The sequence below is a fragment of the Antennarius striatus genome, chromosome 22 (assembly GCF_040054535.1).
Source record: "Antennarius striatus isolate MH-2024 chromosome 22, ASM4005453v1, whole genome shotgun sequence".
Classification (NCBI taxonomy): Eukaryota; Metazoa; Chordata; class Actinopteri; order Lophiiformes; family Antennariidae; genus Antennarius; species Antennarius striatus.
Window position 1 is genome coordinate 2,880,316 of NC_090797.1, and position 21,642 is coordinate 2,901,957.

Genomic DNA, 21,642 nt, shown 5'->3' on the forward strand with positions numbered 1-21,642 from the left:
AGGCTCAATTGATTTTTCACATTTTCTAAAGATAACACAAATTCTGGGTCTTGTAACTTTTTATTCATTTTCCAAACTTGATGCAGTCATCATTCAGGCCACACTCAAAAACACACACACACACACACACACACAAAAGTGCGGACATTAGACAATGACATTAACAGCACTGTCTGTAAAAGATAGGCAACATGAAGAGCAAAGGTGCTGAATATTGCACATTACGATCCATTCAGACTGTTCAGCTTGACTGGGATATAAACCCAGAATTTGATTGGGTTCTTTTCACCATCAATACAACTGGTGACACAACAGCTGGATGGCAAACTCCTCCAGTAGCTACACACACACCAGCGTGTGTCACAGGACTGATGTTACCGTCCCGGCGCAGGCGGACGTAATTCTGAAGGAACAAAACTTAAACGAGGTAACAGTTGATTAAGGGAGCATGGATGCACATCGAATTCCAAGACAGATGCCGGTTGGAAGGAAACTAAATCATGAAACAGGGAAATTAGCTGGTGGCTGCAGACCTATAACACTCATGTATAGGAAACCTACAGTACAAATGCAGTTGGTAAAAACCAATTTGAACACGTCTGCAGATGTGGAGCTCCAACTTTACAGGAAAACTTGATGCAAAATCTGACTTTTTAAGATAAAACGAGAGAATGTACGTCCAGAGGAGCAAAGCCTGGTACGGGCAAAAGGTTTGAGTCAGGTAAAGCAAAAAAAAAAACAGTACAGATCAACAATGAATCTTATTGCCTCATTGCTCTCAAAAAACAAACCATCAGTTTCTCTGATGGACATCTTTAACCTTAAGCCATACCATAGCCTAAAGGACCGTACAATGTTAAAGGAAAGGAACACATAAACCTGAAAGCTAAATAATTTGGAGGTATATAAATCAACATGAGACTGATATCATACTATGAGCAATAATGTGATAAGTTATTGCTTGGAAGCAGCCGTTGAATCCAGCTTGGATGTTTGTTCCCAGAGGAAATTACATAACAGAAAATTACAAAAAGCCACACGACACCCTTTTCTATTTCACAAAGTGATAAATTAGCATTCAGTTCTACAACCACGACGTAAAAACACGCCGGTGCTAAAGAAAGCGCGTCTCAGGAGCAGTCGGTGAAGGTGGTCACCATGTTGCCCCTACGCTGGGTCACTGTCCTGCAGTGCTGCTTCACCGAGCCACGGAAACTGCTGTCAGTATTGGAATTGTGCGTGTTGAAGGAAAACATCTTCTCCAAGTCCTCAAACATGTCATCAAAGAGTCCCCCACCGAAGCCCCCCTGCCTCCTCTGTTTGTTCAGGGTCTCCCGGTGAGCTTGATAGTGGCTCTCAAAGTGTCTCTTTTGGTGGGCTTGATTCTGGGAGTGAAAGTGGTGCTGGTGCCGCTGCTGCTGCTGACCAAACTGGTCAAAGTCCTTGAAGAGGTCATCAAAATTGAAGGACTGGTAGTGCTGGTTGAAGTTGTATTCCCTTCCTCCTCCTCGGCCCTGCCCTGGAGACGGACCGTGTCCAAACTGGTCATACTCTCTCCTCCTCTTAACGTCTGATAACGTCTCGTACGCTGGATAAGACACAAACATTGAATTACAAATTGTTTGGTTGCTAATAAACTGACAACTACAAGTTTGCAGACATTTTGAGAAATTAGCTTTGTCGCATAAAGTCAAACACAAATAATGTTTTCACCTGTGTCTACTTGTTGATTTGTCTGTTAGAGGAATTTCACAAGGAACACATTATGGATTTCTGCTGATAACAAAAGTATTAAGTTTTGAACCCCTGGTTTGAAGGAAAATAATTTTTTGACCCGCCGGTCAACAAAAAAAAAAAAATTATTGGCCGGTCAACAAAAATTGTTTTGTTTTTTTTCAACCCGCTGGTTTTGAACTGTGGGTCTACAAAAAAATTTTTATTGACCACCCGGTCGACAAGAAAAAAAATATATTGACCCGCCGATCAACAAAATATTTTTTTTTTTTCAACCCGCTGGTTTAGGAATACAAAAGTATTTTGTGAAGTTTTGAACCCCTGGTTTGAAGGAAAAAAATTTCTGACCCGCCGGTCTACAAAAATAAAAAAATTTATCGACCCACCAGTCAACCAAACAAAAAATTTATTGACCTGCCGGTCAACAAAAATAAAAACATTTATCGACCCACCAGTCAACCAAAAAAAAAATTTATTGACCCACCGGTCAACAAAAAAATTTATTGACCCGCCGGTCAAAAAAGAAAAAAATTAATTGACCCGCTGGTCAAAAAAAAAAATTATTGACCCGCCGATCAACAAAAAATAAAAACAATTTTCAACCTGCTGGTTTAGGAATACAAAAGTATTTTGTGAAGTTTTGAACCCCTGGTTTGAAGGAAAAAAATTTCTGACCCGCCGGTCAACAAAAATAAAAAAATTTATTGACCCGCCGGTCAACAAAAAAAATTTTTTTTTTCAACCTGCTGGTTTAGGAAGACAATGGTATTTTGTAAAGTTTTGAACCCCTGGTTTGAAGTAAAAACATTTTTTCTTTGACCCGCCGGTCAACAAAAATAAAAAAATTATTGACCCGCCGGTCAACAAAAAAATTATTGACCCGCTGGTCAACAAAAAAATTATTGACCCGCCGGTCAACAAAAAAATTATTGACCCGCTGGTCAACAAAAACTAAATTTTTTTCAACCCACTGGTTTAGGAAGACAAAACATTTTCCTTAATTTCTCTGTAAATAATCCTTAAAATTATGTGTGTGTTTGAGTATGGATCCACTATTTTTAATCACTAGAACCAAACAAACATGTTTAGTTTTGTTTATCCTCAATACATTTGCATTACTTTTTCTCTGTTTCAAACATCTTAAATGAGAGTTTAATCTCATGATTACATCATTTATTTCTATTTAATTTCAACGTTCTACTTCTTTTTACAGATGAACGAGAGTGGCAGCTAAAAGGGACAACTCAATGTCGCCCTGGACCCAGACCTGATTAGCCAAAGTCCCAACTGGGTTGTGATTGACATTTCTCAATTCATCCTTATGCTATAAATACATTAAAATTAAGATTTAACATGAATCAAAAACGAATGCCCAATAAAATAATTAAATTCCCACTTTGTCCCGTCATATGACGACATCACTCACCCTCTGCTACTTCTCTGAACTTTGCTTCGGCGTCTGGCCCCTTGTTTCGGTCAGGATGGTATTTCAGGGCCAGCTTATGGAAGGCCTTCTTGATCTGGTGCTCAGTGGCATCTTTAGTCACCCCCAGGATGTCGTAGTAGTCTCTTTTAGCCAGGATGAACTCTGAGATCAGCAGTACATGCACCGCTATCAACAACATCGACTGCGCTGTGGCCATACTGCTGGTTTTAACACCCTGAGGCTGTGAAGACAGGAGTTTGACAGCTCTGTTTATAATGTTTTCATGGCGTTAAAACTTGTTTAAAAAGCCAACATCCGGTCACTTACTTGTCAAAAACAACCACAATTAGCCAGGGTTAGTTCGTTAGCTAGTTTTTACAGATACGCGTTAGCTTGAAAATAACAATTAATCGGTTTAGTTAAGTAATGGAGAGATTTAGGTCAGCTCTATATTGAAAAAACGGATAGTTTCCCACTCTAAAAACAAAGCTAAAACGGTAAAATACACGGATGTATGGAGAAAGTAAAGATTACCTTCCGACGGGGGTGACAAATTGCCTGAGAGTGCCTCGGTCAGCCGCCACAGACACAGCTGATGTAAAGCGAAAGCTAACTAATGTTGACGAGTTGCATTCCTGAGGCGTAATACCACGACTCGCGACCCTATTGGTCCATTTCCTAATTTAGTGATTTGCAGCACTGTGATTGGTGGAAATAGTGCGCAAGTGGCGAATAGGGATAATCAGATTGGCGGTAAATTTTAGCGAAAAGGGATGACGTATACTTCCGTTTCAGCTTTGCTTTGTTGTTATTTGTGTGAAGCACTTTAGCAGTCGTTTTTATGCATTTCAGTTAAATAAATAACACATTTTAGTTGAATAAAATACATAATTAATCGTTAAATTGGGTTCATAACATCATGGTAAGTAATTCATTCCATAAAATAGGTCATCCGCTAGGTTGACGAGTTTGGTGCAGTATACGTCATTTCCGTTATAAGCGTCACAACACGGAAGTAAAAGTTTGTTAGCGATAGATGGGTCCCATAAAAGCCCTATAACCAATCAGAGACTGAGGAGGGCGGGACTTGGCGCATAATTACGCGTCATCACTAGTCGCCTCTGTGTTTACAAAGCATGAACGCCAGCACGAATTGTTACTTCCCCAGCGCTTTCATGTCAATTAATTGCAGCTATGCCGCGATACTGTGCGGTGAGAGTTTGTAAGAACCGCGGTGGGACCGCATCGGAAAAAGATAACAAGAAATTTAGCTTCTACCCGTATGTTTTTTTCGTTTTTATCGATTATCCCGGATTGTTAATGTCGGCTACGACTGCTTACTGTATGTCTTTGCTTTAGTCATGGTTGAAGGTAGCTACAGAGGCAGTTGGGATTTAGCTGACATGTTACCATTTCAAACTAACACCACAGTTTTAACTCCACTGAAATACTTTAATGGCTTGAGTTTTCAAACATATCTCCCCTCTTTCCCCCCCCCCAAAGGTTTCCTTTGCGAGACAAATCCAGGCTCCAGAAATGGGTGGACAACATGAAGCGGGAGGAGTGGGTCCCCAGTCGACACCAGTACCTGTGCAGCGAGCATTTCACAGAGGAATGCTTCGATATTCGATGGGGCATCAGATACCTGAAGACCACAGCCATCCCGACCATTTTTCCCTCCGCTGAGGATGTAAGTATCTTTTATTTTTTGTATTTTCCATGTTAACATGAATGTTGACATGGAAAACCTGTAGTTAATCTGATTTATAATACTAGTGCTTCCACTTTCTTGTTGTCACATTATCACATTCAATATAGGATTGCTTTTTCTCTTGATAGGAGGGTGACAAAAAATTTACTGCTGTTAAAAGAAGCACTAAGGCCAATCCTAGCACTTCAGACACTATTGAACCCACGGATTTGAACTCCTCAGAGACAACAAATGTTGCTGCAGACAACACAGAGATATTTGAACCACCTCCGGTGTTGGAGACTAGCATCTCCTACGAAAGAAAACTCACAGAGATACAGACTGCTTCTTGTGAGACATCAAACAGCAGTGGAAAGCAAATAGTACCCTCCCTTCCACTGCCCCAATCTGAGGAAGGCACTGACCCGAATGCCCACCAAGCAGCACTTGGCCATGCTTTTAGCTTTGTTTCAACAGAAAAGATCAAGGATACACCTCTTGGCTGTATTTTGGAGGAGACCAGATTCTATACGGAAGAGCAGATGACTCTTTACGAGCACTCGTACTGCAGACGGGACGCTGACAAGAATCATCTCTGGAATAAAATCTTGACTTTGCATGCAAAGATTTTGGAACTGGGTCGCAGGGAAGAGCTCACTGTGGCCAAAATACACGCCCTGGAGACCGAGATATCTATCCTGAAGAGAGACAGAACTGTTTTTAAAGACAAGCAGAAAGATTTAGAAAATTACATTTAATCCATGTTGGTTTTATTCTGACAGTAATTACAAACAATGGACTTTACAATTTAATTGCTACTTTTGAGTCACTTAATTGCTGCTTTTGAGTCACTTTTTCTGTTGCACACTGTTTTATGCACAAGAGACAGTAGCACAAGTACTGTAATGACAATGTTCTACATAAAAGTTCTCATTTTCAGATTATGTATATTATGTATATTTTCTTTTGCACTTCTCTCTGCATGACTGGTGGAACCACGTTTTTCTTTTAGATCTCTAAGTGTGTTTTGATGTTATGCTCATGATCATCACAAATTGTGACCTTTCCTATAGAATTTTAATGCGGTGCTATAAATGTCCGTATAAAGTTGGTGCATATAGTTCTTCTTAAAACACATTATGTGATAACAGCTCCTGTTTATTCATATACACCAAATTGATTTTTATAGCCATGTTCTACAACATAATTTAAACATTTATTGTTTTAAAATACCTCTTGTTTCCATCAACCACAGCCTTATGCCACCGTAATGCACTAATCTGTTCCTAAGTAACAAAAGTACTGTTCACCAAAATACGGTAAGATTATCAAACTTCACTGGTGATGCATTCACTTATTTTGATATCTATTTAAATTTAATCTGTTTTTGTAATGAAACTACAGTATTAGTTGTTTTTAACTCAGACTTGTCGGCATCTAGTGGACATAATAAAGAATTACATCGTTGCAAAAACATTACGTCATGTCCTTCTACTTCCTGTTTATTACTGGAGTCACTAGCTACATGTAGGGATTTGCATGTATGGTTCAGTACCACGGTTTTTGGTAACCTAACAATCTACGTTTCTTATGGTAAGGAGGATTAAATTCCTTTTTCTGATATAAACGAACCAAATGACAAACTTTCCATTCATTAGCAGCTGCTGGCGTCGCATTTATGTGAGTTTCAATTTGCTAGCTGTTGGCTAAGCTAGCTAGCCTGTCAGCATCATTACTGTAAATACATTAGAGAAATTAATTAACACAAACACACGCGTTTTCTTCAATACACTTAAACCCAAGAAAATGAAATTACAGTCACCGTGAGGCTTTTTAACACAATTCACGTCCAGATGGATGAAAAGGCTAGCATTAGCGTCAGCATTTTATTCCCATGTGTAAACAGACGAACTGAGTTCTAGAAGCTAATCTTCCCGTTGAATCTAATTCCAATCACAAATTAAGGTTTAGTTAAATCAGAACCTGATTTTAGGAATGGAGCAGACTGTTCCTGTGGTTGTTAAAGGTTCGCTGCCTTTCGTAACAACACCTTGCTGTGGATAATGTCCGTCAGCCACCTGTCAGTGAACTCGGTCCTCCCTGGGGAGTGCACCAGCCGGTTGGACTCCACAGCAAACAGGACCTCCACGGGCAGAGTCCGTGGTTTGACTTTAGACACATCCACCGTGAAGTAAACACTAGCCGTGCCCTGAATCGGCCTCTGCGGGGTCGGGGTGCTGAAGCGGGCCCGGTAGTGGTAGAAGGTCCGATGCAGCTGCTCGATAGAACCGAGGAAGTCCAGGCCGTAAAGCCAACATGGCTGCAGGTTCCAGGTTCGGATGTACTCACGGATCTGTTGTCCCCCCACCTCGACTGAGAAATCTCCGATGGCCACCCAGTTAATTACCCCCCCTCCACCATCAGCAGAGTCATCCACCTGCTCCTTCACGACACCGTGTCGGTGTCTGTCCAGAAAAGCCTTCTCCAGTTGAGCTGGATTCATTTTCAATCAGTATCGGTCTTCTTCCGGTTTGTAATGGTAGGGATATACATTAAAGGTGTTCGAGAACAGGTGGGTTCAGGTCGTGCTGTGTTAAAGCTGTTTGTAGCGTTGGTTTTTGTTGTCTCTGTTTCCATGGCGACCAGGATGCAAAGGCGTTTCAAATGGGAACACGTTTCTTTTGAAAATATCAGTTTCGTTTCAGAAATGGTTGTCAAAACACAGAAGAGTGTTTGCCTGTTCGATTTTGCGTTTCAAAAAAATTCAACAAACCAAAATTGAAAAACAAGGGGTTTTCCTATTTGTAGCCAAAATATGGAGGGTGTGTATTTTTTTTTTAAAAAGGCGATTAAATTATCAATTTCTGTTTTGAATTAGCGAAACTAAAATAACTGGAAAAAATAAATGTCGATTTGTCGTTTTCTGAAACCGGAAGTGGTCTCCGTGTACAACAAAATAAGAGCACCAAATGTGGTGGCATGAGCCCACGACCGACTGGCGGAAACCGGTGGTACAGAGGACCCGGATGAAAACACTGATCATTCTATAATCAGAACACTGACGCTTATATAATTACAATATCGATGATTATATAAGTAGGTCACTCATAAATTTTAGAAGACGAGTCATTCTCATATAGTATACACCGGCAGTCCGATATTAGCATTTAGCTCTTATTTTGAAGCCAGATCCGGACGCTTCCGGTCTCTGGAAACGGGAAAAAAATAGTGTTTTGCAGTGATTTAATGTCGTTTTTTTTTAAACAGAAAATGAATTAAATTCCATTTTTCAAAATATAGAAAAACATTTTAATAAAAATTCTGTTATGAAACGGAAATTAAGTGTTTGTTGTCTCTATCTGCAGTGTAATACAGATGAACGGAAAGTGATTAATTGTAAATAAGCTTTACTGGCTAATATTCTATTTATCAGCTGTTTGCGATACCCACATCATGCAAGAATAGTTTTAATAGCTCAGTGTCTCAAATCCCCAGAGCGTTTCCATAAAATGTTATCTATATTTTACTTATTAATACTACTTTTATTCTGATAACTGAGAAAATTTATATACCTTCTCTTTGTTTTTTGCAGGAAACTTTCAACAATTACCCAAAGTGGAATTTTCACTGGACACTCTGCAGCTGATGACAGATAGTCCACTGGAATGCCACATCTTTTTAAATATTAAGCTCCAATTATTTCTCTGATTAATGCCGAGTTCTGCAGTGCCATTCCAAGTGAGCGTACAAACGCATGTCGCGATTCAGGATCACACTTGATAGCGTCACCAAGGCAGTCAGCAGCACCGATTTCATCTCCAAGTTCTCCCGCTTCAAGCCTGGCGTTGCCGCAGTCAACAGCAGCCATGTGGACAAAACTCTGGCCAACGATCAGGCTTTAACCTCTACCCATAAAGCCACTGCTTCAGTAACTGAAACCACCATGAAAGATGAAGATGAAGGAGAGAAGAACACAGAAGATGAGTTGGAGAAGCAGTGCCAAGAAGCTACAGAAAAGCCCTTCCTCGCCTCCAAAAAGCCGACATCTGGTTTAGCAGCGAATGCATCGGCGCCGACAGCGGTGAAACCAACCATGCAGCTGTTTCATCCAACAGCTCTGTCAACCAACATGGATGAAACCTACAAAACTCTGGCTCAGCACATCAACTGTTACTTCGGTACAAGTACTAAAACGGAAGAAGGAGATGACAAAACAAAGCTGCAACAAAAAGGAGGAGATGAAACCGCTTCTGATCCCGTTTCCAGCTTCGACCCACCAGCCGCTCAGGACCACAATCCTGTTCTGTGTCCGGTGGCAGAGGCGAAAAGTATTGAAGCACCTGCTTCCTCTCCCCCACCACCAGAAACGCCTTCGTCGGCCAGTCCCGAAACTGAAAGCACAGCCCCGTCCATCCCCGCGTCGTCTGCCTCCCCTAAAAAAGGCTTCACCCACTATCTCTCCTACCCGCGACCGAGCGTCCAGGCGTTCGTCGGCAGCTACATCGCACCCCTTGTCCCCAAATTTAGAGGGGATTCGAAAAGCATCGCACCCGACAAAGAGAAGTCTTCAGCGGGTGTTGTGGAAGAACCTGGGGGGTCAAAGGTGGAAGAGAAGACGGAGAGTGAAGAGGAGAAGTTGAAGAAACAGCGGCTGACTCAAAGAGAGAAGGTAAACGGCTGAATGAGGTGAATGTTTAAGGCGTGTTAATCGTCATGACGATATAAGTATAAATCTATGTTCCATACAGATAATAGCGAGGGTGAGTGTGGACAACAGGACCAGAGCTCTGGTCAAAGCCCTGCAGAGAGTCACTGACGTCCACCTCCTCGTCAGCCGCGTGGAGGAGCTCAGCTACCACCTCCTGGAGTTCCCCGAGACGCGAGGCGTCGCCGTCAAGGTCGGCACGACTGTCACGATTATTTTCCAGTCAGTTTTTGAATATCAGATGTTTTTCAGGAGTCGATTTATCCGCGTGTAAATCCGTGATCTTTTTAGGAGAGGGTGCTTCCCTGCCTGCTGCGTCTGCGTCAGACCAGAGACGTCCCGCTCCAGGCTGCCGTGAGGGAAGCGCTGGCGTTGGTCGGCTACTCCGAACCCGTGAAAGGCAGAGGAATCCGAGTCCTCGCCATCGACGGAGGAGGAACGAGGTGAGAACTCTAACAGTTCACCTTCCTGAGCCCGCCCGCATAACAGCGTAGGGGTTCAACCTGTCGTGACTCCGTTGCAGGGGGCTGCTGGCGCTACAGACCCTCCAAAAGCTGCAGGACTTGACGGGCAAACAGATCCACCAGCTGTTCGACTACATCTGCGGCGTCAGCACGGGTACGTCGTCGTTATTTAGCCGCCGTTCGATCGCGTGTGTGAAAATGTTAAGTGATTCCGTCACTCGTTGGTTTTAGGCGCCATTTTGGCCTTCATGCTGGGAATGTACAAGATCCCCCTGGAGGAGTGCGAGGAGCTGTACAGGAAGCTCGGATCGGACGTCTTCAAGCAGAACGTCATCGTCGGAACGGTCAAAATGAGCTGGAGCCACGCCTTCTACGACAGCGAAATCTGGGAAAACATCCTCAAGTCAGTCCACAGCAGTTGTTCAGCGCTCTGTTTTACCTTCCCGTCATTATCCGTCGTCTCACTTTGGTCTAATTTATCTGTTTCATCTGCAGGGAACGGATGGGGGAAGGTTTTATGATTGAGAGTGCCAGAGACCCACATTGCCCTAAAGTAAGACAGCCGTCCTCCTAACGTTCTTTAACCCTCAAGGATTTATTAAAATGGCTACACACATTACCTAATCAGGTCACAAAAGGGCCGTATCATTAAAGTGTAAAAAATGTCTTTTTATATGGAATTTACCATCAGAACCCTGTTTTTCTCCCATTGGGAAAAACAAAATGTTCTTATATGAAAAATGTGTCGTTATAATGGGAGTCAATTGGACCATTTTTGACCCTTTTAGGTTTTGCGTGTAGACAGTGGAAATCTGCAATTCTGTGCACTTCCAGTGACAGGCATTAAGGAATTTAGAAAATAAAGATGACAGAAAATTACTGGCAAAAGTTTATATATTTAGCCTTTTAATTGACTGAATTATTGGGAGAGAAAACAACAATTTCAGTTTTGGGCCCAAACATTTCCCAAGGGTTCATCATCATTTACCGTCCAGAACGCTTCAGATCGACCTCCTTTATTGACCTCCTCTCTCCGTGCGTCCACCAGGTGGCGGCGGTGAGCGCCATCGTCAACCGAGGGTTACCTCTGAAGGCCTACGTGTTCAGGAATTACACCCTGACCCCCGGAGTGAGATCCCACTACCTCGGAGACTGCAAACACAAAACGTGGGAGGCCATCAGGGCCTCGTCCGCCGCCCCGGGATACTTCCAGGAATTCGTCTTGGGAAAAGATCTCCATCAGGTGCGACGACGACGGCCGATGAGGCGTCCCACACATGCTGGGGTTTGATTTTGTGCTGCATTTAATGTGTTAATCCGTGATTGATTAATAGGACAGATATCTTTAGATGCTCTTTATGGACAGAAATTATCCTTAAGGCTCGGCTTCCTTTTGATAACCTACTTAGGCTAAATTAGCCCCGTTCCTTTTTTCTGACAAGTATTACTCCTCCCCTGCCATTTCCTAATTCAGGAATCCCTCTGGACAAGCTTTTACTCTGATCATGAACCAATACTTACTGATTGATCATTGGTGATCACCTGATATACGCCCTACCGGTTCTTTTCCTGCTGGTTTAGCTTCCAGACAGTTTCTCTCCGTTTCCAAGAATCTTTTTTGGAAAGTCTAGCATGAAAGACAGTAAAACATTTTTACATCTGTGTGTGTGTGTGTGTGTGTGTGTGTTCTGCGCATTCCTCTTGCGTTTCGTGGACAGTTTGAGCTCCTCTTTCCACCCACCGGTCTCACTCCTACTCTAGTTTTCAGCACCAGCAGTGGTATTTCTCAGGAAAAAAAAATTGCAGGGCAGCAGAAATAAATACAAACGAACCAAAACAGACCGAAAGGATGCCTTCGCTGCCTCCGCACGAGCGTAAAAAATAGTTCTCCGCCAGCTGCGCGACGATGCTGAATTGTAGCCGGATGGGATTTTAAGGTGGGGGTTGTTTTAGAGAGGGGGGTCAGCAATATAATAGACCTGCAGTCTGGAGAGTGTGACCTTGTTCTGCTGCTTCAGTCGCTCAGGCCTGAGGCTGAAACGGCTTTATAATTGGACCGGGACAGGAGAAGGACCCCGTTTGAATCCACAATCAGCTTCCAGGGATGAAATATTGAATCCGTTGGGACGTTTTTAAGCGCTGAGTGACGACACGAGCATTTTTAATCCTTGAAGCAGTTTCATCTCTATCATTTACCCCCCCAATTCAGAGGCGTGGATGTGAACTTTGCCCTCTCGCTCCTCAGGGGACGAGCAGACACGCTTTCCATCTATATTACTCATTTGTTCTCGTCATGGTCGTAACGTTTTTTCATCTTCTCCTCCCTCAGGATGGGGGCCTCTTGATCAACAACCCCACAGCGCTCGCCATCCATGAGTGTAAATGCCTGTGGCCCAACACGCCCCTGCAGTGCGTCTTGTCTCTGGGCACCGGGCGCCACGAGACGACGGGAAAGAACGGCACGACGTACACCAGCCTCAAAGCGAAGCTGACCAACGTCATCAGCAGCGCCACGGATACCGAGGGTAAGACGGGAAGCAGGGAAGAAGGGCGTGAAAACGCGTCTGACTCCCATCTCTTCTCCGTTTTCCAGAGGTGCACACCATGCTGGATGCCCTCCTGCCTCCCGACACCTACTTCCGCTTCAACCCCCACCTGAGCGAGGACGTGCCGATGAACGAGAGCCGCCTGGAGAAGCTGAACTTCCTGAAGAGCGAAGGCGAGCGCTACCTGGAGCGCAACCAGGCCAAGCTGAGGAAGGCGGCCAGCGTGCTGGGACAGGAGAAGAGCGCCATCCAGAGGCTGGCCGAGTGGGTCAAGCTCAAAGCAGACATGTATGAGGGCCTGCCCTTCGTCTCCAAGCTGTAGATGTCGTCACGGCGACAGGGAAGTACCAGAGGGAAGCAAGAAGGAAGGGATCGTAAAAAAAAAAAAATTGGTATTTAGGGGCGTGAAAAACGAATAACTTGATCATCATCTACGTAACACTAAATATAATGCTTGAAAAATGTTGAATTAAGTTTATTTATTTGAAAAAAAAAAAAAAGATGATTATGCGCGACTGAGGGAGACAGGAAGATCAATCCTTACGGATCAAGAGAAAAGGAAGGCGTGAATTCATTAACCTATGAATCAATCGCAGACTGATAATTAATGATTTAATAGGATTGATGTTATTTTGTAAAAGAAAATACGACTGACGTGTAACAAAAATAAAAATATCGATGCATGATTGCACATAGAGACGACTCTCACACTGAACTGACCTGAGACCTCACGCCCGTTCCAAACGGGATGTAAATAGAGTTTGAAGTAATTCTGAATCTTTCCAGTGTAACTGCTGACGCTTCGCTGCTCCGACATCCCATCAGGATGCGATTACATAAAGCATGTTCTTATTACCGTGGTCCATTTTAATCAGTATTCAGATTATTATTTTTTGCCTTCGACCACCCCTGAAGCCTGAAGTCCTGCACATTTTATAAACTCACACATTTTTAGTTGGTGACACAATCATTTTTTTCCCGCTGATTCCTCTCATTCCTTATTTGTGGATGGAATGTAAAGAAGAGAGAAAAATTAAAAAAAAGCCTTGATGTAAAATCATCTCCTGACTTCTGGTATTACTCAGCTTAAGGGCACAAGTGTGACAGGAGTGTGTACACACACACACAAACACACACACGTGTATGACAAGGATCTCCACAATAGAGTTGTCACAAAGGAATCCGACGCATCTTCCTGTTGATGGATGACTTCCTCCTTTCACCGCCGCACGCGTTGATTTTCAGCTTGTGTCGTTTGGAAGTCGATTGCGTTTGCTGAGTTTGACATACTTTTTAAAAATTTCTTCTCATTTGAAGCCCGTTGCCATGGAATCATCCCCCCCCACCAGCATTTTATATAAACCCCACCCCTCCAGCTGTGTTTCTCCTGACGGATGAGGTGAGATGAAGGCTGCTGAGACGTTCATCCTGTTGGTCCAAGAACCCAAAGACGAATCAAGGTCTGCTGCTCTATTAGTAGCAGGATCATCTCCTCCTCCTCTTCCTCTTCTTCCTCCTCCTCTTCACGCAGATTTAGATTGTCTGGGTCTTATGGCGTTCCCTAGCAACCGTTACAGCTCCCTATTTCCCTGAGAACCGACCCTGATCTGGCACAAACTGCATAACGTGATCCACGCCTTTTATTTTGAAATTATCACGTAAAGAGTTGGGTGTCTCTGTCTTTAATGTTTCTCCCCCCCCAGCGAGAAGATGCTTGTGCGAGTCATCTCTTTTTGTTTTTGTCATGACTCACAAGCGGGTGGGGAGACAGTCGCCCCACGTGATCCGGATCTGTTTGCTTTAGTTTGTTTTCCAGTGATGCAAGCAAATGTACAGATACGTCCCTGAAGGGTGTGTGTGTGTGTGTGTGTGTGTGTGTGTGTGTGTGTGTGTGTGTGTGGCCCAATGGGAATGGAAATGAAGAAGAAATGATCCCATCTGTCATCACAGAGGACGAAATGGGACTCGAAGCGAATTCACATAAAATAAGAAGCGTGAAGAAGTTTGAAACATTCCCAGAATGCAACATTTCCCAAAAATCCTAAATGATTCTGAAACATATTTAGCATTTTCTCTACTTATTTTGCACAAAATAATTGAATTCAAGTTTAAAAACGGAGTTTCTTCAATTTAAATCTTCTCTTATTTGTCTTCAAACAGCTCAAATGCGTCTCTCCATTAGAATTAAACTGTTGGAAATGCTTCTACACACCAGATATTTGTCTGTCAGTCGGTTAGAACGTCGGCACACCTGAACACACACTTTATTTGCCCCAACAGTCGTGCAGGAAAATCCAGTCACACCCTTGGAAAGCAATCCTGAGGTCAAATCAAAGAGCTGCGGCCCGACTCTGTTGATGCAGGGACGCAGCGACGTGTTCCATCGTGTTTTTTCCCAGGAACTATATTTTTAAAACACTGCCAGCTTTTCCCACAGGACTTTAAAACATTAGAACAATGACAAGTCCTCACTTAGGAACGCTAATGCACCGCTAAAGAAGGTCACATGCGTTCAGCAGCAGCAGAAAATATGCCCTTGTGACCCCCTGATTTAAAAAGATGCCTGAACCTACCTCTGCCAGGTTGATGGAGAGAGTGAGAGGACGCACGTGGGCGTGATTCAGACTGATGATCCATCAGCTCTTGATGTTTCGGTCGCCCCACGGTGGAAGTCAGAGATGTTAGGGTGAGCTGTCACGGATACGTGGATCTGGAAAGATGCAGTGCAGACATTTTTCTTCATGGGCCGCCTGTTCTGTGTCGACAGCAGGGAAACACCTGGGAAACATCCAGAGAAGGAAACTGTTTTAAATTCCACTCTGCTTTGTTTTAAATGACTATTTTATGACTTTATTGTAAGACAGAAGCCTGAAAACTGCATCATGTTCTGCACTTAATGTACTGAAAGTAAAATAATTCTTTATTTTAACTTCTATTACAGTTCGATTATTGTGTGTCTTGTATTTCATTGCCTTCATTTGCCTCTGAGATGCAGGAATTGAATTATAAAATTACAGATAAAGCAAATCCGGTGTCTCAGATATATACTGGAGTAATGTAGTGAGTTATAATCTACCTGAGCCGATGGACTACCAAGTAATTTGTGAGATAAAATATCCTAAATAATGTCCAAACATGTGATCAAATAGCTTAATTATAATAATGACGAAATCTGGAAATTAATTTATAAATATCAAGAGGAATACTGGAATTTATCCTGTTAAATAATGAATTCTTATATTCCTGAGATCCACAGAGGCTTCAGGTGGAAGAATAACAGGAATAAAGAGGTTCTGGAAGTAGCTCTTTAGGTCAAGTCGGTTCAATAAATTAATTTTTCTTTAGGTAGTTTTGTTTTGTCTTTATTACGTTCCATCTCTCTGGATCGAGCTGGGTTATGGGATCAGAACATAATTTGTGGGCTCGTTCCAACTTGTTCAGGTCTTCATCAATGAACTTGTAATTAAAAAGAGCAAACCATGAATAAGAGTTTGATTCCACTTTTGTGGTTACTGATGGATTCACTGACTTTGATGTGGGTAAAAATACTCACTTAGTTCCTCCGTTTAACCAGCAAAACATGTTAGTTATATACTGTAATAATAATAATTATATAGAGAGTGTCTCTTGTACGTTCAAAACGGTTGAAGATTTTAATCTATTGATGTTGACATGGGACTTAAAGAATTGTTTCCCTGAGAAAGTTTCAACACATTTGAATGAAAGAATAGTTTCTGATGTGTTTGAGGCCTCCGTTTCACTGGATGAGTGTGTTCTGAGTCATGATGGATCTCCCTTCCATTAGCAGATCTGAGGGGGTCAGAAGTCCTGAGGGACCCCCGGTGTACCGGGGCTGAAGTTTTACATGTGATCCTGGTGTTAATTCCACGTCTTCTCCAGAAACCGCACCGGAGCGACCGGTGATAATAAAAATATAAAGAGGTCTCACTCTGACATGTTCTCTTTCGACCAGAAATAATGACAGGATCGATATAAATAAAACATTTATCAATCAGTAGATGCCGGTGAAACCACGCATATTTAAACATATTAACTCTTTGTTTATGTCAGGATTAAACGAATATAAAATAGAATTAAAGTTTAAACACTGTGTCGCGCCTCTGTCGCCTATAGACGATCTTTGTGACTGCTGCTCCTGACAGCGACGGGGGGGCCGGAGAGAAGAGCGGAGGGTTCGTTTGGTCCACAGATTGCTGCTGCAGCGGCCGAGAGGGGGGGGGGGACGGACACACACACACATACACACACATACACACACACATCCACACACACCTTCTGGTTTTCCTGAGGATCAACACACACTCACCGGCGCGGGAGGAAACAGGACGGTGAGTCTGATCTGTCGTGTTCTTTTAATCTCCTTTTGAATATAAATAACGCGTCTTGTGTGTGTGAGGATGATGATGATGATGATGATGCTGCCTGTCTATGGAATTTCATCAACATCCCGGTGATGCCTCTGGACCGGATTACCGGGTGATAACGCAGAGCTGCTGCCGGTTGTTGCGGGGTTTTGGTTGTTGTTTTTTTAAACGCAATCTGGAGCGCTTTTGCGCGTCAACCGCAGCCGGAGCGCTGCAGCTGCGGTGCGTCTCACGCACCTTTCCCCGGAGGGGAGACAGAAGTGGAGGGGGGGGTGTGAGCAATGTGTTGATCGGCTGTTGTGCTGAATGGATGCGATGATCGGCGGTTGCAGCAGCGGGAGTTGCGGTGGTTGGATTGTCGTTACCGGCGGGACCGGGCCGCACGGAACCGGGGGGGTGATGATTTAATGTCCGCTTGTCGCTCATCTCCATCCGGCTGTTAATTCAACACATTCACCGAGGCCCCATTTTCACCTATCAGACTCAAACACACAGGGACAAAGGCCTCCTATGATTGAATCAGCCTATTGATCATCAGCCTCATTGATTACTTGATAGATTAGATAAAGAAAGAACGGAATGATAGCCATCAATCAATCAATCACGGAAAATGATTAATCTTTGGCTGATTTCTCGTTGGTGAACGAGTAACTTGCAGCAAATCGATCGATCAATAGGCAGGTCAAAGTCGATACGATCATCAATGATTAAAAAGCGAGAATTTTCCAGTTTGTTTTAATTAAAAATAATAAGAATTATGATCAATAATACTCAGTAACCGTGATTAAAGGTTATTACACGCATTTTAATCCAGTGGAACCGGATGTTTTAATTTATATTTCTATTTTTTGACATCCAGATTAAAACCTCATTCCTTGAATAAATAAAAATCCCCCCCCCATTGTATTTAAAATAGGTCCCATCATCTGCAGTCTGCTCATCTGCAGTCAATTTGTTTTGCAAAACCAAGAATTGCGCTGAAATTCTGACACCGGTCTGTCAGCTTCTTCCGGTTCCGCTTTAAATTCCTTCACCTGAGATCACAGGTGATCAAAATGTGACCAAATGGATTTTAAACATTCGGAAAATTCCACCCTGGATCGAGTAGCATTAACCCCACAACTACAATATTCTCCATTGTCCATTGATGGCGTGAAGTCACGTGAGTCCTCCTTCCCGTTTTTCCGGTCTCCGGTGGAATTCCCACCCAGATCCTGACCCGGAACCAGCGACACCCCCCCCCCCACACACACACACACACACCATCACGGGAACACCCATCGGTTCAAACGATGCTGCTATTACCGGTGACTTAACGTTCGCTTGCTGTGGGACTCATCTGCGTCACGTGATCAAAACAATGCCGTCGCCGTGGCAACCCCCCCTGCATCAATAAGACGCCCTTCTGCTCCTGGTTTTATTAGATTCCCTGAGTTTAACGAGGGCCTCCAGTGAGAGGAACCCGACAGAACAAACAGCAGAACCTTCAGACGAACCGGTTCAGCAGCATTCACACACACACACACACACACACACACACACACACACACACACACACACACACACACACACACACACACACACACACACACACACACACACACACACACACACACACACACACACACACACACACACACACACACACACACACACAAACATCTGGATCACCTTACAGCCTTTATTTACCCGGCCCGTAAATCAAATATTATGACAAGAGGCAATTCAGGAATAGAACATTAAGCCCCACAGCGCCTGTTGTGGCATGAAAAATATCATCTGTTGGTCCTTTGCCCCCCCCCCCCAAAACCACCCCCCAATCCCCCATCTCTTACACACCTGAACCCAGACATCTCCTCTGTCAGTACAGGGGTCATAACTCACAGTGGGTGTAGCACCCCACCCCCATTTAGCCATGGCCCATTAAACACAAGCCAGGTGATGGGGGGGGGGGGTTGCGTTCCACTGTTTAGAGGAGAGATGAACGTTGCCTTCAGTGCTGTTTGGACGTCAGAGTGGAGGTCAACACTGTCATCTCACTCGGATGACACTGACATTTTATAGCGTATGTCTTTCTCTATTACCTTTATATATATATATATATATATATATATATATATATATATATATATATACACTGTATATAATAATTTTCTTTTTTGATTGCTTATTTAATGTTTAGTTCTGTAAAACTTGAGAAAATGATGAATATTTTAAATTTCTTAACACCCAAGGTGACAAATTTAAATCAAGCATTTTGGGTTGAAACAGTTGAAAATCCAAAAATCATAACTTTAAAAAATATTAAATGCAAATCCTCACATTTTAGACAGTTTTAACGACAATGTGTTCAGTTGTTTTTTTCGGGTTTTTTTGGTAGATACGCGATTTATCCCATAAGAAAACAGCTCCTAGTAAATTTGTGTTAATAATAAAAGATTCATTTCTCCAGCTCCAACAAAAAATCATATCTTGCAATGAATCTTTTCCTCTGAGGCATCTGAAGAAGTCTCCTTAAAGGTTCTGTTCGGACTGACATTCCACAAGATATTAAATTCACAGGCAAACAAACAATAATATGCCTGGAGCCACCAAAAAACTGCTTATTTATTTCAATTAAATATGAATTAAGGAATAGAACTGTAGAAACGACTTCTGCCACAATGCATTAAAACCGGCGCTCGTAATACAGACTCAATGCCTCTTTTCTGAATTCATCCCTAGAGATTGTTAAACAGACCCTTCATGAGGAAACAGTCTGCAGGTAGCAAACTGGTGCATTCTGGGTAAACTTATAAACGCCTGACTCGGGGTCTAATAGACCACCAGGAAGTAGGAGCCAAATACAATTAGCATCATTGATTCTTCTGTATGTTTCGGGGTTAATGGCATCAGCACCCCGCTGTGAGGCGGGATTGGGGGGTAGTAAGGGCACACAATTGCCCCGCAGTGGGGTCCACACATGTTCGAGTGTCTGTTTCCATTAAATGAGCCCGACCGGCTGAGGACTGAGGAAGTGGAACACCGGGGAACACTGAAACCCAGTCTGTGGTGCATTCAAGTGTTCATGTGAAAACAGATGCTGTTGTTCTCCGTGTACAGATGGGGTTTGTGTGGGTTTTTTTGGGGAGATGATGTTTTTGCTGGAGGATGAGCGAGACCCAGTTATGAGACAATGCAGGGTGATGAGGAGGAAAGTATAACTAAAGTGATGAGAAGAAGAATGGAGGGAGTGACTTCTTGTTGGAGTCGCCAGCTGTGCCGGTGAACGTCTCAAGTAGAGCTGGATATTAATAAAAGGAGACATAGCTTTAAAGCACATACATAAGCACCAACACACACTACCATACATAAATGTGCGCGATCATGTGACGAATAAGCTTCAGAGGTTAGAGGTCCGACCGAAGATTTGACAGGAAGTGACATTAAAATGGAGTGAACTTCTATCAGTCACCAGTGTTCTGACAAAACAAAGGAAGAATGTTGAAATCCCAGCAGTGGGAGCTTAATTCGTTGTACAGTAGGCTTAAAAATAATATTACCACCAACCACCAGAATCTTTGTCACAGCTCTAAAATGATTAGTAAGGATTTAGGTCAAAGAAGCCATTAAAGAGCTCCCCTTATCATGTGCGACCAGCCAATCAGGATGAGGTACCAGCATCACATGAGCGGCGTGGGCCAACCAGCTGTAACGATGACTATTGAAGATGTTTGGAGCGTCCATAATTGATTTTGTCAGTTTGTCAGATTCTTCAGGCTTCTTTTCTCGTAGGTAGATATCTTTCTACTCCCAGCCGTGAGGAGACATCAGTTTGACGAGGGATTTATTCCACAGCCTTCACACATGATTTGTGGAGTGTGTAATTATGTATTGCTTTGTGAGGTTTGTCATTGGCCGAAAGCCACTATTGTTCATTTGATATCTACACAGGACCTTTATGGTTGCCTGTGCGAAAACCGACGGCTTTTGCTTTACCTTAAAGAGCATCCTTCCCATCATCAGTATGGACAGTATGGACTTGAGCCATTCGCGCCACAGCAAGCAAATACCTCGTGACTTGAAGTCAAGGAGTCACAGCAGTTCGTACCTCTGGTAGTCCAGGTGCGATTTGACAAGAACCTGGACCAGATCCTCCTGCCTGCTGCTCGGTCTCATGAAGGTTTTGCTTCAGGTATTTCTCACATCTGCTGAGAAATGTCAGCCAGAGTTTTATGCAGCCATCTGGGATTCAGACCAGGCACAAGATTAGATGTTAATAGGGAAAGATGTGTTAATGAACACAAGAGTGGGGCTCAGATCAGAACCCTGCGTGAACTCAAGAGCAAGGTTACAATTCATACTTGCTAAACGTTTGAATTTGTGTCTTTTAGTGACATTTTTGGCTTTTCAGATTGAGCATCTGCTAATAATCAGTATGTGGAAGCTATGAGAAAAGCAGCTCCAGTTCTTTAGAGTCAGTTATGTGTCCGTGACCCTCCAGGTTGACCCCAGAGAGGAGGTCTTTGCTGAGGCTAGCCTGCCTCCAGTAAACTCCCTATGGTGGCACCGAAAGAACGTCTTAGTGGAGGAAGATAAAGTGTCCAGAGAGCAGATAAGGACGAGAACAGGAGCAGTATAACGACGTTAACTGGTAATTCAGTCAAAATGAGACAGCTCTTTATATTTATGCGCATTGAAGAGAGAAGAAGT

The 21,642-nt window shown here is 43.2% G+C and overlaps 4 protein-coding genes across 17 annotated transcripts in view; 2 read left to right on the forward strand and 2 right to left on the reverse strand.

Annotated features, from left to right (window-relative positions):
* Nucleotides 1-48: 48 nt before the first annotated feature.
* Nucleotides 49-3,802, reverse strand: LOC137589282 (dnaJ homolog subfamily B member 9-like). The gene is made up of 3 exons (XM_068306914.1): nt 3,695-3,802; nt 3,161-3,401; nt 49-1,588 (listed from the first exon to the last, which is right to left on the reverse strand). Exons 2-3 carry the CDS (start codon nt 3,375-3,377, stop codon nt 1,131-1,133), a joined length of 675 nt encoding a protein of 224 aa, XP_068163015.1. The 5' UTR covers nt 3,378-3,401; nt 3,695-3,802; the 3' UTR covers nt 49-1,130.
* A 2,518-nt stretch (nt 3,803-6,320) lies between these two features.
* Nucleotides 6,321-13,625, forward strand: pnpla8 (patatin-like phospholipase domain containing 8). Its single transcript, XM_068307363.1, has 10 exons — nt 6,321-6,443; nt 8,443-9,519; nt 9,599-9,748; nt 9,847-9,998; nt 10,079-10,173; nt 10,251-10,422; nt 10,515-10,572; nt 11,068-11,262; nt 12,349-12,544; nt 12,613-13,625. The coding sequence occupies exons 2-10, from the start codon at nt 8,605-8,607 to the stop codon at nt 12,885-12,887; spliced, it is 2,208 nt and encodes a 735-aa protein (XP_068163464.1). The 5' UTR covers nt 6,321-6,443; nt 8,443-8,604; the 3' UTR covers nt 12,888-13,625.
* Nucleotides 13,626-14,666: 1,041 nt separating this feature from the next.
* The window catches only part of LOC137589047 (glucoside xylosyltransferase 1-like), a 123,764-nt gene continuing 116,788 nt past the window's right edge, over nt 14,667-21,642 (reverse strand). Inside the window, exon 8 of the mRNA XM_068306451.1 lies at nt 14,667-15,343. Within this exon, the coding sequence (XP_068162552.1) occupies nt 15,305-15,343 (39 nt within the window). The 3' untranslated portion in view covers nt 14,667-15,304. The remainder of the gene's footprint in view (nt 15,344-21,642) is intronic.
* The window catches only part of nrcama (neuronal cell adhesion molecule a), a 36,814-nt gene continuing 31,959 nt past the window's right edge, over nt 16,788-21,642 (forward strand). For 12 of the 14 annotated variants that reach the window (XM_068306434.1, XM_068306443.1, XM_068306439.1 and 9 more), the window contains exon 1: nt 16,788-16,914. The gene's annotated coding sequence lies outside the window, so the exon portion shown is untranslated. The remainder of the gene's footprint in view (nt 16,915-21,642) is intronic. The other 2 variants (XM_068306435.1, XM_068306438.1) reach the window with 1 other exon arrangement.

What these genes read in the sequence shown, in the direction of transcription:
- pnpla8 (XM_068307363.1), top strand. Translation starts at nt 8,605, where the DNA reads ATGTCGCGATTCAGGATCACACTTGATAGCGTCACCAAGGCAGTCAGC. An exon ending in GGCTGACTCAAAGAGAGAAG is followed by an intron (nt 9,520 to 9,598) that starts GTAAACGGCTGA and finishes TGTTCCATACAG; the next exon opens with ATAATAGCGAGGGTGAGTGT. An exon ending in ATCTGGGAAAACATCCTCAA is followed by an intron (nt 10,423 to 10,514) that starts GTCAGTCCACAG and finishes TTTCATCTGCAG; the next exon opens with GGAACGGATGGGGGAAGGTT.
- LOC137589282 (XM_068306914.1), bottom strand. Translation starts at nt 3,377, where the DNA reads ATGGCCACAGCGCAGTCGATGTTGTTGATAGCGGTGCATGTACTGCTG. An exon ending in GTTCAGAGAAGTAGCAGAGG is followed by an intron (nt 1,589 to 3,160) that starts GTGAGTGATGTC and finishes TGTCTTATCCAG; the next exon opens with CGTACGAGACGTTATCAGAC.